Genomic DNA, 13,117 nt, shown 5'->3' with positions numbered 1-13,117 from the left:
AGAAAATATCACTAATTTCTCAGCTCTAGATCTTCACTCTGTTAATAGCTTTTATTGTGTTATGTAGAACTATAGTGTATGTTAAGTTGTATCTAAACGTTTTAACATTACTAATACACAAATGCTATTACTGTGGTATTTTTAATATCTAAACATTATACTATATGTGCTGCAAGTAATCAGTTAACAGACTGCTTTCAGCTAGGACAAGTCTGTGTTGTTTATTAGTCTCATTGGTATGATTAACATTTCAAAATAAGAGTCCAGACTTTTATAATTATTGATTTTTAACCTTATCCTCATTTGTAATCTACATTACAAATATAGATATTGTACTAGTATTAGCTTGCACATAATTCAGGAATAAGTAATATAGCCTCCTCTATTAAAACTAAATGTAAATGAGCATTATTGAAAAGCAGAAAATAACTAAATTACCCTAAATTACACCTACCAGTTGTTGGAATCACTTGTTCTTTATCTTATTTACTTGAAGTACTGTTCTTATCATAGTTGTTTTGGGTTATATAGAGGTGAAATGTGTTATATTTTGAAGCCTTACCATAATGTCACAGTCCATGTTATCTTGAGAACTGGATGCACGATCATCAGATAAAAGGCTTTGTTGTAAGGTTATCATGCTCAAATCAAACTACTGTGACTTAGTCTTTCTATTATCCATATAATGTACAAGAACTACAGTTTCCCAATTCCCACTGTAACAATCTGACCTCAGCAGTTGATCAGCACTACATCTTGCAACTTGACTCGTATGTCTATGTATGGAATGGCATTAATACCTTTAAACTAGTTTTTGAGGTATGCAGTGGTTGATTTGAAGTTTTGTGGAAGTAACTTGTGTGTACATGACTTTTGTTGCTTTTATAGACAGAAGTAATTCTTACTTTTGTTTTCTACTGTTGCCTGAACGACATAGATAACTTTTAACACTGACCTTGTTTCAAGTTTCATTTGGAATGGTCATTTTCCCCAAGTTTATCCATATTTCTTTGTTTTCTAGTGCTGTTGAATACAAAGGGTATCTCTGTCTTAAAAGTTCTAAATCTCCAACTGGTTGCATCTTTATCTTCCTTTTCTTCTATTCATCTTTATGTTCCTTTTTGATGGTTATTCTGTGGTGCTTATAATGCTAATGTAATTAAGATGTGTATTTAATCAACATACATGTCCTGTAATTAAGATATGTATTTAATCAACATACATGTCCTGTAATTAAGATGTGTATTTAATCAACATACATGTCCTGTAATTAAGATGTGTATTTAATCAACATACATGTCCTGTAATTAAGATATGTATTTAACCAACATACATGTCCTGTATTTAAGATATGTATTTAATCAACATACATGTCCTGTTTTAAGTAATTAACTTCTTCAGCGTTAGTTTTTACTTTTTTGTTGTATCAGAGCTGTAAGCTACTCTTACCATTTATTGGAAATAAACCACATTTCTCATGTTTGATAGAGCCTTACTACCAGGTGGTTTCTTGATCTTGTCAACTTAAGAAATCACTTAACTGAATCCCAGTATGGATTATCCTTTTATCTTCAGTATCTTGCCCACTGGCCAGAGTATTTTCAAGTTGCAGAAGCTCCAAATGGTGATATAATGGGCTACAGTAAGTGACACTACCATTAAAAAATTATTAATTTATTGTTATCATTGTTATTTGTTGAATGAACAAAAACATCTAGTGGTATGGTAATGAAAGTAATCAATTAATAAATTAATCCTGGTATAAATTTTATACACAACCAATTTTTTGTATTAAGTGCTATAGTAAAGATACAAGTTAATGGGTTCAAACCTCTATGCAATTGATATCTAATTATAATAAAGATGCAACCCTAAGATATTCTTACATTTATTTAAAGGCTTATGTTTATTGTCAATAAGAAATGCTTGTTCAAACATGTAAAATACAGTAAGCACTGAGTGAGTAGCTCCTGTCTCTTATAAAATATAGTTGTAGGTTATTTAATATTGCTCTTTTACACTGCTTTACATCCCTTACAAATCACAGATGTTTTGAGTTTGTTAAATTGTCTTATAAGGTTAGTTTAAAAATCATTCATAGTAACTTGGTATTAGAGTAACTAATTTTACTGGTTTTAGCAGATTCTCACTTGTTATTCATAATTGCCAATAACATACATCAATCTACGTGATTGGTGCCAGTTCTGCTTCTTGGTAAAAGAAAAATAAAGTGTTAGAAGAAAGTTTGGTGTAAGTAATAAACTATTGAAGTTCTTAAACTTGTGGTGTTTTTCTTCCCTCTCTAAATGTCCCAGCCTATGCTGCTTGCAAACAAAGGCATAAGATTTAACCACGGTAGTATGTTTGCTTACGCAGTGGGTGATTTTTATTACTGCCTGTGTGTGGGTGTGTATTTGTAAGGTGTGTGTTCTTGTTTGATATCCCCTCGGTGTGGATTCCTGTACGTGGTGAGGGGACCTCCCAGGGAAGGTTCTGTTCTATCTGGTTACCTTCTCTGGGATCTAAACATCCACCCACGTGTTTGCCGTGCGTGGCGACCCGTGAAGGGGAGGAGAGGATCCTGGTGGTTGAGGGGTCCAACCCTAACACACCACTTTGGCCTCGAATTCCTGTAGACGGGTGGCCTTTGGGTGACCCCCCTTGGGTCAATCGGCTGGTCCACTTGGGCTAGAGTCAACCAAGTACCAATGTTGGAAGTTCTCAACGGGTGTTGTGGACATTGTGCCTGATGCTGGTGTTTCGGTATAGTGCTCACGAAACCCTCGCGTTGCTGCATTGTCCTTGCATGACTTTGTAGTGCATCCCCTTGTAGGGCTCCATGGTGCGTGGGGTCAGTGGGTACCGAAATTTTTTCCTTTTTCCTATGGATCCTCCAAAAAATTTAAATAAAATTGTAAAAAAACAGTCAATGGGTAGCGACCACGTCTTGAATACTCAGAACAGCAATCTTCAACATCAGTAACACACGCATTACCTCATTTTCTTATATTACATTCTCTTCGAAAAAACCTTTAGGGCAAATGTCCCCTTTTTTTATTCAAAAGGGACTAGAGGGACTTTCTGGCTCTCCAAAGTCAGTAAAGAAACTTCGATCTGGTGACATATTGGTTGAAACATCCACTTCCCAACACAGTGAACTTCTCTTGAATTCAAAGGCAATTGGGGATATACCTATTGAGGTTACACCCCATGCTACCTTGAATTCTTCATGAGGAGTTATTGTTGAAAGGGATTTGAAGAACGTTCCCGAGTCAGAGATTCTCGCTGGTCTCTCCACTCAAGGAGTTTCTGCAGTGAGGCGGATCTCCACTCACAAAGATGGAGTTACACTGCCAACAAATACCCTCGTTTTAACATTTACTTCACCACGTGCACCTGCCACCATCAAGGCAGGTTATCTCATTGCAGGGTTCGCCATACATACCAAACCCTCTTCGATGTTTCCAATGTCAGAGATTCGGCCACTCAAAGACATCTTGTCATGGTTCCCTGACATGTGCTCATTGTGGAGGCAAGGACCAAGGTACATTGCGTAAACTGCAATGGTTCTCACCCCTCTTACTTTCATTCTTGCCCAAAATGGTTGGAGGAAAAAGAGGTGCAGCGTTTGAAAACGACACATAACATTAGTTATCCTGAGGCTCGGAAATTGCTGTCCACAACTCCATCTCGGACCTATGCTGCTGCACTTCATTCCACAACTACAGTGGGAATGCAGACAGATCTCTCTGTGCCTCCAAGAGGATCGTTTTCAAAACAAATGAAAAGCCTTTTGACCTCCGTGGTTAAAAAGGTTGATGAATCAACTTCCACACCCATCTCTGTTCCTCCCATACCTTCCAACAAACCTCAAGATCCACGTCCTTCAGTTTCAAATACAGGCATTTCTTCTGATACATCTTTTTCTCCCACCAAAAGAGACAAAACAATTATTCGTTCGCATCCTCAGTCACTGGATTCCCCTTCCAATAACAAAAACCTGCCCACCCGACCCAGAGCACGATCCATGGAGGTTGATAGACCTCCTCCGACTAAAGATAGTAAAGAAAAAAGACGTGGTCGTAAACCGAAGGATTCTCCAGCCACTTCACCTACCCGTTCTTAAAAATGGCCACCTTGATACAATGGAACTGTCGAGGTTTACGTTTTAATCTGGATGATATCAAAACACTGATTGCTTCCTACCATCCTGTTTGTCTTTCTTTACAAGAAACATTTCTCAAAACTGCTGATACTGTCTCCATTCGGCAATTTTCTCTGTACAGAAATGACAGGTTGTGTGATGGTCAAGTACATGGAGGGGTGGCACTGTTGGTTGATCAACACGTGCCCACCCTGTCTTTGTCACTCAACACACCCTTGGAGGCTGTAGCCATCCGTGTTTCCTTGGGTCATACCATTACTGTTTGTTCTCTGTACCTGTCCCCTGGAGAGACATACGATCAATCAGATCTTGATGCTCTCGTTGAACAGTTGCCATCTCCATTTCTAATCCTAGGGGATTTTAATGGACATCATTCCCTCTGGGGAAGTGCTATTATTGATGGGAGGGGCCGATCTTTAGAGCGGATGCTCTCTGATCACAATCTTTCTCTTTTCAATACTGGTTCTTCCACTTACTTTCATGCACCTAGTCAGTCCTTTACTGCTATTGATCTCTCAGTTTGCTCCCCTTCATTATTCTCCCATTTTTCATGGAGGGTTGACAGTAATCCACTAGGCAGTGATCATTTTTCGATCCTTTGAGAGAGACTGGCGTGGTCGATGCCACCCTACCCGCGTGCCCGGTGGAAGCTGGATCAGGCAGACTGGTCCACTTTCACTGCTCTCGCAGAACTAGATCCTGCCATCGTAAATCAGCCATCAATAGACGACTGTGTAGCAGCGGTAACTGACTGTATTACACATGCAGCTGCTCAGTGTATTCCTAAAACCTCGACACGTTTTCCACGATATCCTCGTCCGTGGTGGAATCCTGCTTGCCACTTAGCACGGAAGGCTCAAAAGCGGGCCTGGGATACTTTTCATAGATATCCCACACTTTCAAAGCGGGTTGCTTTCCAACGGGCCCGTGCACATGCTAGGTGGGTAAGACGTCAAAGCCAGAAGGAATCTTGGATTAAGTTCACAACCAGCATATCTTCTACCACCAGTTCCAAGATCATATGGGACAGGATTCAAAGGTTAATGGGCACTACAATTCTGTCCCCCTCTCGATCTTACTCTCTGATGGTCAGGAGGTGACTGATGTTCAGAACATCGCTAACACTCTAGGTGAAAGCTTTTACCAGGTATCTAGCACTTCTGCTTGTTCCTCCACCTTCCTGGCCATCAAGACTCGGGCAGAGCGATCACCTCTTTCCTTTCGAACTGATTGTTTCTTTGACTATAATTGTCCCTTTACCCTGGTGGAACTAAAAATGACCCTTCATCGGTCTGCCAGTACATCTGTTGGACCTGATGATATTCATTATGACATGCTGCACCATCTATCTCCTGCTTCTCTTGATGTCCTTCTGATTGTTTTCAACTGGATCTGGCAGGAGAATGTTTTTCCTGATGCCTGGCACCAGGCTATTATTTTACCTTTCTCTAAGCCAGGGAAAGATCCCAAGATTCCTTCAAACTACCGTCCAATTGCTTTGATGAGCTGTCTCTGTAAGACATTAGAAAGGATGGTTAATGCTCGTCTTGTTTGGTTCCTGGAATCAAACAACCTCCTCTCGCCCACCCAGTGTGGGTTCCCTCGACAGCACTCCACCACAGACCACCTAATTCGTCTTGAAACATCTATCAGAGAAGCCTTTCTCAACCGTCAACATCTTGTATCAATATTCTTTGACATAGAGAAGGCTTACGACACAACATAGAGGTATGGCATTTTGCAAAAACTCCATACATATGGGTTACGTGGCCATCTACCCATATTTATTACAAATTTTTTAATGGACAGGAGATTCCAAGTTCGTGTGGGTTCGACACTTTCCCGTTCTTTTGTACAGGAACTTGGAGTCCCTCAAGGCTGTGTATTGAGTGTTACACTCTTCAGTATAAAGATAAATGCCATCACTGAACAACTCCCTCTCACTGTTGTGAATGGGCTGTTTGTAGACGACTTTCACATCTCATGTCAGTCGTCAAACGTGAGATATATTGAGCGGCAACTACAAACCACCCTCAATTGTGTACGGAAGTGGACTCTGGCGAATGGCTTTAATTTCTCTCTCTCCAAAACTGTATGCATGCACTTTTGCCGTCGACGGGGTATTCACCCTGATCCTGAACTTCATATTGGTGAAGTTTTGCTGCCAGTGGTCCCGGAGACCAAGTTCTTGGGGCTTATCTTTGATCGTAAACTGACCTTTATACCACACTTAAAGCAGCTTCGGGTCAAATGCACAAGAGCACTGAACATCATCCGTGTTCTCTCTTCTACCAGTTGGGGGGCAGATCGCTGTTCAATGTTAAAGGTATATCGTGCTCTTATTAGATCGAAACTCGATTATGGATCAATGGTCTATGGCTCTGCCAGACCCTCGACCTTAAAGATGCTGGACTCCATTCATCACCAAGGACTTCAACTCTGCACTGGGGCTTTCCGTATCTCTCCAGTTCAAAGCTTATACGTTGAATCTCATGAACCTTCTCTACACCTTCGCCGTTTGCAACTATCTTTACAGTATACTTCGAAACTTCATTCCTTACCAAAGCATCCCACCTGGAAATGTGTTTTCCTTCCTCGGTGGGCAGTACTTTTTCAGAACAGACAATCTGTCATTGCTCTGTTTGGCCTTCACATTCGGGCACAATTGGATGAATTGGGTCTGTCCTTGGATAACATTGCAGATTCCACAGGTTGGCCCATCCCACCATGGCTTATTACAGCCCCCAAATGTGACCTTTCAGTCGCCTAAAAAAGGCAGATACTCCAGATTGGAAGTACCGTCTTTTATTCAATGAATATCTTTCAAACAATCATTCAGTTCCCATTTATACAGATGGTTCCAAATCAGGTAATTCAGTGGACTCTGCTATGGTTTGCTATGGGTCAGTAGTTGCACGCAGAATCCCTTCTACAGCTTCTGTGTTCACTGCTGACCTGTATGCCATATCTCTTGCCCTGGATCATATTGCAGCTGAGCAGTACTCCAACTGCACTATTTATACTGATTCGCTTAGTTTTATACTTGCCTTGGAATCGCTACACGTTAGCTCACATCCTATTCTCACTGATATTCGAAACCGACTGGCCCATTTCTCATTGGCAGCTACTTCAATCCAGTTTTTCTGGATACCAGGCCATGTTGGTATTTGCGGGAACGAGCATACAGACATGGCAGCTAAATATGTCTGCTTCAGCACCATCACTCCTATGCCTATTCTGTACATGGACTATGGTGTTGTCTTCAAGGCTCGGCTCTGTGCCAGCTGGCAGTCCACTTGGAGTGAGCAAGGCGACAACAAACTTTTTCAAATCAAACCCAAAATTGAACTTTGGCCATCTAGTTTCCGTAAAGTTCGGAAGGAGGAAGTTGTTCTCACTAGGCTTACGCATTGGTCACAGTTTTTTAACTCATCATTTTCTTTTATCTGGAACTGATGCACCAATGTGTAGTTTGTGTAACACTCAAATCACTGTCAGCCACGTTTTACTTTTTTGCCATCGTTACAATTCTCAACAATGGCAATATTTTAAACATATTTTTTCCTAGGGTCAGTCTGTAACATTGGACAGAGTTTTGGTGATGGTGACTCTGTCCACCTTGATAATGTTTTTAATTTTTTAATGGCCATTAATCTTTTTAATCTCATTTAAGTGTTGCATATTTATTCATTACACCTTTTTAATTGTGGTTCCTTTTTTACAGTTTTAATCTCTCTCATTCAATTTGACATTGGACAATGGCCAGAACATTAAATAACTCGACACCAGGACTGGAAAGGCCAACTTCAGGTGACTAACGCTACTGTTTGAACTACTCGTTAGTCGTCCTGGCGAGTTGTTATTATACTTTTGCTACATATCATTTCACACTTTTACTACTTTACTTTTTAATACTGGCCATATTGACTCATAACCCGGAACCAGGACTGGAAAGACCAACTTCAGGTGACTGACGGTGGTTCTTATACTTACCTGTTAGTCTTCCTGGCGGGTTATGATCATTACCATTCTGCTACAGGTAGTCCTTTACAACTTTGTTGACTGGATGTCAACATTGGTTTTTATGCCATTTTCTGTTTTAATTGCTGTTTTGCTTTTATCTTCAATTACTTTTACAAATTTTACTCCATTTACTTGACTTTTATCTTTTTACTGGACATTTGGTTACTTATTATTACAATTTTGCGGAGTGTCTTTTAAAACTTTTATTCTTTTACATTTTGATAATAGCTGCTATGACACATAACCCAGAACCAGGACTGGAAAGGCCAACTTCAGGTGACTGACGGTGGTTCTTGAACTTACCTGTTAGTCTTTCTGGCGGGTTATGATCATTACCTTTTTGCTGGACTAAATACCTTACAACTTCTTATACTTTGCCTTCTATCTTAACATTGTAGACTAGGTGTCAACATTGGTTTTATACTTTTTTGTTTTACCTTCATTTCCATTTATGTCTATTACTACATTTATTTATTTTTTACATTTTTACCGAATGTCTGGCGCAGATAGCCTTGCTGCTTTGTGCCATAAAACACTAAATCAATCAATCAATCAATTGTTTGATATCAAAGAAATAAGCCAATTTTAAGTGTTCTCAGATATCAAAGGATTTTTTTATATAATAAGATAAATATTAAGCTGTGTCCTACAGTTATTTTAATCATGATGTATTTCAGCTTTAGGTCTGCCTGTACATACATTCTATCAGGTAAGATACGTAATTAAAGTAACTCCTATTCTTCTTGGTATACATAACACTGTAACAAAATTTTTACTTTTTCTTGTTACTGGGCAGAAAGTGTTATTTCCCAATTGCCTGTGCCTAAAGTAAATGGAAAATATCTGTTTTTCTCTTCAAACTTTGCTTTTGTGACCCAGCAGCGTATAACGAAAACATGATGGGAGACTATATTTGGGGACTGATACGTGAAAGTGATTTACATTACATTCGCAAATCTCAAAAAAACTACTCACTTCTAAACATTTTTGTATAAATACATGTAAATCTTGATTTTTATGTTGTTTGATTTAGACCTTATGTAAATGAAAATTTGCAAATTTGCCCGTTTTTACATAGAAAATAGGTTAATTTCTAAATTTCATTATCCAGGTCACAAAAGCAAAGTTTAAAGGGAATAATGGCCATTTTCTGTACTTTTACAACATAAGCAATTAAGAATAAACACATACTATCTAGGAATAAAATTTGTGTTGCATAGTGTAACTAGTGTAAAGTCATGATGATAGGATAGTTGTTTTATACCCCAGTGTACATAGTGTAATGAAGAAAAAAAACGGCTCTGATAAGTCAATATTTTACAGTTGCTCTAAAACACTGAACATCAGGCACAGTATTGAATGCTAATGTAGATCATATTTTAAATGCTGTGTTGTTGGTTTTAGTTATGGGAAAAGCAGAAGGACCTGGAGAAAATTGGCATGGACATGTGACAGCCCTCACAATTGCTCCAGAGTACAGAAGGTTGGGCTTAGCAGCAACATTAATGGCTGGTCTGGAAGAAATATCAGAAAAGTATGAAAAGAAATTAGTTTAGCATACCATACTGGGAAGACCATGTGTTCTTCATGTGTATCTATCCCATGCCACATTATTCAGGAAATCATTGACTGTTACAAGATAATGGTTTCCACCACTGCTGACAGCATCTCATTCCCTAAACAAATCATCCTGTTAAAAAAATAAACATTTTCCAAATCTTATTGCTACTAGTAACAAAGGTTTAATTTAGTTGGATTTCACTAAAAAAACAAACGTGACTTTTCTCACCTAGTCATTCTTCAATTGAAATAAATAGTCTTTCTCCAACTTTGTGAGATGTGACTTTTGTATTTAATCTTTTGTGTGGTACAAAAAAATGATCCATCAATCCACACACTTTTCATTATATATATAAATTTGCATCCTTAAAAAATTTAACAGACCTAGAAGTCAAGATTTCTCTTCAGGAAATATGTGTTTATTTTCTTTTGTGATACAATATTTCACTGAATGGTTTTGTAAAGCACCTTTTATCAGACTGTACAGAATTTTTCTCATTACAGAAGCAAAACTAACTGAACTGTGATATGTAGGACAACTTGTGTGTTCTTATCACTTATTTTTAAATAATCATCAGACACCTATACACCTAAAATTTCATCCTAAGTCATTCCAAGAAAGTTTTATTCCTATCTGATTATTATCCCCAACCCCCCTAAAATTTTCTCTCAGTTCAAATTTTATAGCCATATCCTTATTATTGGTTAACAGCAAATTTAAAATATTATTTCTGGTTGGTTTCTCAACCATTTGTTTTTAAAAAATGCTCAAATTATTTCAGGAAACTGTTCATCATCACCACTGGATTCCATGTCATTCCAGCCATTGTGTATTAAGTTATAAAATGTTTAATAATTATTGCATCACTACTTTTGTTAGTTAGAACCAATATCTTATTCACACTTTCTGCATGTTATGTTAAAAATGTTAATTTTTGTCAGTGAAAATAGTGGTAGTAATCTATATTATTTTAGACATTATAAATAATATCAATGAATATAATTTTATGGGAAAATATAGTGCCCTTATGTTTTGTTACCAGTTTCCTTTATTTTATTTTTTTTCTAGCATCTCACCTTTTTAATGAAACATATTTCATTTATTATTTTACACCCTCATGACTCTGCAGTTAGTGTGAAGAACAAATAATACTATGAACTGCATTTTGATGCCTGTGGTAGACACAATACATACTGTCCATTGAGTAGCTTTGTGCATAACAAACGAGCTTTTGTTACTAGAAACATCAAACTTTATAACTGCTCTTTATTCATTTCTTATTTCACATTTTTTCAAGTTGAAAGAATATTATTTGACATCCAGACAGTGGTTTGTTTTGTATAGAATGTAGTTTGTATATAAATTGTCAAGCAAATTTATGTATCATGAACCTGTCATAGCCAAATCTTTTTTCTTAATTGAGGCCTTAATCAGATTATCTGTCATCTTCTGGCATTATTCACATACATGAAATTCAAATAATAGAAAGAAGAAAAAAAAAGACATTTTTTTTACTAAGACTTTAAACACGACTTCCATGTAATATTAATTGATCCCATGAGTGTAGCATAAAGAAAATATATCTTAGTATTTGTTTTCACAATGAAATACTTGTAGCTGATAACAATTCTTAAAATGACAAGGCCTACTCTGAAGTTAAATATAATAAGTATTAGGTTTATGTTTTCTTTATAAATAGAATTTTTTTTCTTGTTTGTTATTAGGAAAAGAGCATACTTTGTAGATCTCTTTGTTCGAGTGTCAAACAAAGTTGCTGTAGCGATGTACAAACAGCTAGGATATAGAGTGTATCGACGAGTTCTGGAGTATTATTCTGGAGATCCCGACGAAGATGCATTTGGTATGTTTTCTTTATCAAGTTTATATAGCTTTTAAATTTTCATCTTGCGTACTTGAACTTTATCTCTTATCCTTTCTAAGAATTAGAATTTCTGATTGTTCTACTTGCTTTCTCTACCCTCATTTATTCTTCACTATATCTAATATCAGTCAAATTTTCTATATTATGAGATTACATGTATCTTGTGCTTTCTATTAATAAAATATCCATGTTAGTGATCTTCTGTCATATGTGTAGAAACCAGTATGGTCGTGTTTTCTATTGAAAGTTTGTGTTGTCCACATATTTCTTTAGCAGTTGTCTTGATGCTGTTATGGTAGCTGTGGACAATTCTTTCTTTTGCAGGCATTGTATCCAGATTTAATTTCAAACTAATTTTATTGTTCAGTTTCTCTTGCTTAATTATTAGATCAGGGTTTTGTTTTGGAGAACCTTGACTTTCCATTTTTGGCAAATGTAACTCAACCCATTTAAATTATCTGGGCTTTAGATATTTTTTCAAATTCCATTTTTGGAAGTTAAGAACCTGTTAAGTGTTTAACTCTCTTCAACTCATTATTCAATGGAAAACTGGTCTGTTTGTTTCAGTCATTATTTGAGTCAGTTTGTTCCTTTTATTAGAATAAATCTTTTGCCCGTGGAGCATTCTAATGACTCTGAACTTGACTGTAATGACAAAAGTTGAACCTATCACAAGAACATCCTTCCTTGATGTATTAAATGAACTGATAAGTTTTGCTCTAGTGAATCCAGATTTGACACTGGTGTTGCATACAATGTTTACTTAATTTTTTCCCTTTACTTAGTTTCACCTTCAGGTTTTTGTAATGTTGATTTTATGATTCAAAGTGTATTTTCCTCCCTGTTTGAAAGTGTTTTTTTCCTTTTCACTGGCATATACTTTGAACACACACAATAACTCTATGAGATAGTACACTGATGGTGATTCATTCATATTTTCCATTCCTATATCATGCTTCCTCATCTGAGTTGTTACATATTTCTTTCTTTGAACTCCCCTTTAGCATCTTTTTACTGAGGTATTTTTAACAGTTTTTATTACATTCAATAACAAATTGTCTATGTTTTTTAAACGTCTTTCAGAACCAGGGTTTCAGAAAATTGCCTGATAGAAGTTTTTACCTTCTTTTATATTCATCTGCTGATGTGTTGACATCTTATGATTGGAACTCCAACATTGAAGATTACTCTCTTTAGCTCATTAAGTATCATTCAGGTTTAATGGCCTAATATATTTTTTATGTCTAATTGGTCTAAGAATGGGACTAGTGGTTTGGAGTTGATTATATTTATTGACTTTTCAAGTATAGTGGTATCTGACCCATGGACTTTAGAAGATTTTAAAGTTCTATGTCACTTGAATTTCACATCTTCCGTGTTGCCTGTTTATTTCTATTTTCTTTACTCTTTGGACATTAGTTTCTTTTTTTAAGAAAGGACATACACCTGTAAATATCATACAAACATTTTTACATAAAGGGGACAA

The 13,117-nt window shown here is 36.9% G+C and overlaps 1 protein-coding gene across 5 annotated transcripts in view; it reads left to right on the top strand.

The window, feature by feature from the left end:
• The window catches only part of Naa20A (N-alpha-acetyltransferase 20 A), a 28,030-nt gene that overhangs the window by 12,823 nt on the left and 2,090 nt on the right, over positions 1-13,117 (top strand). For 4 of the 5 annotated variants that reach the window (XM_076504311.1, XM_076504310.1, XM_076504312.1 and 1 more), the window contains 3 exons: positions 1,489-1,642; positions 9,593-9,722; positions 11,474-11,610. In XM_076504311.1, coding sequence (XP_076360426.1) covers positions 1,489-1,642; positions 9,593-9,722; positions 11,474-11,610 — 421 coding nt within the window. The remainder of the gene's footprint in view (positions 1-1,488; positions 1,643-9,592; positions 9,723-11,473; positions 11,611-13,117) is intronic. The other variant, XM_076504313.1, reaches the window with a different exon arrangement.

This window comes from Tachypleus tridentatus, chromosome 6 (genome assembly GCF_004210375.1).
Source record: "Tachypleus tridentatus isolate NWPU-2018 chromosome 6, ASM421037v1, whole genome shotgun sequence".
NCBI classification, from domain to species: domain Eukaryota; kingdom Metazoa; phylum Arthropoda; class Merostomata; order Xiphosura; family Limulidae; genus Tachypleus; species Tachypleus tridentatus.
The sequence above is the reverse complement of the archived record's forward strand: the minus strand, read 5'-3'. Positions and strand labels throughout refer to the sequence as shown.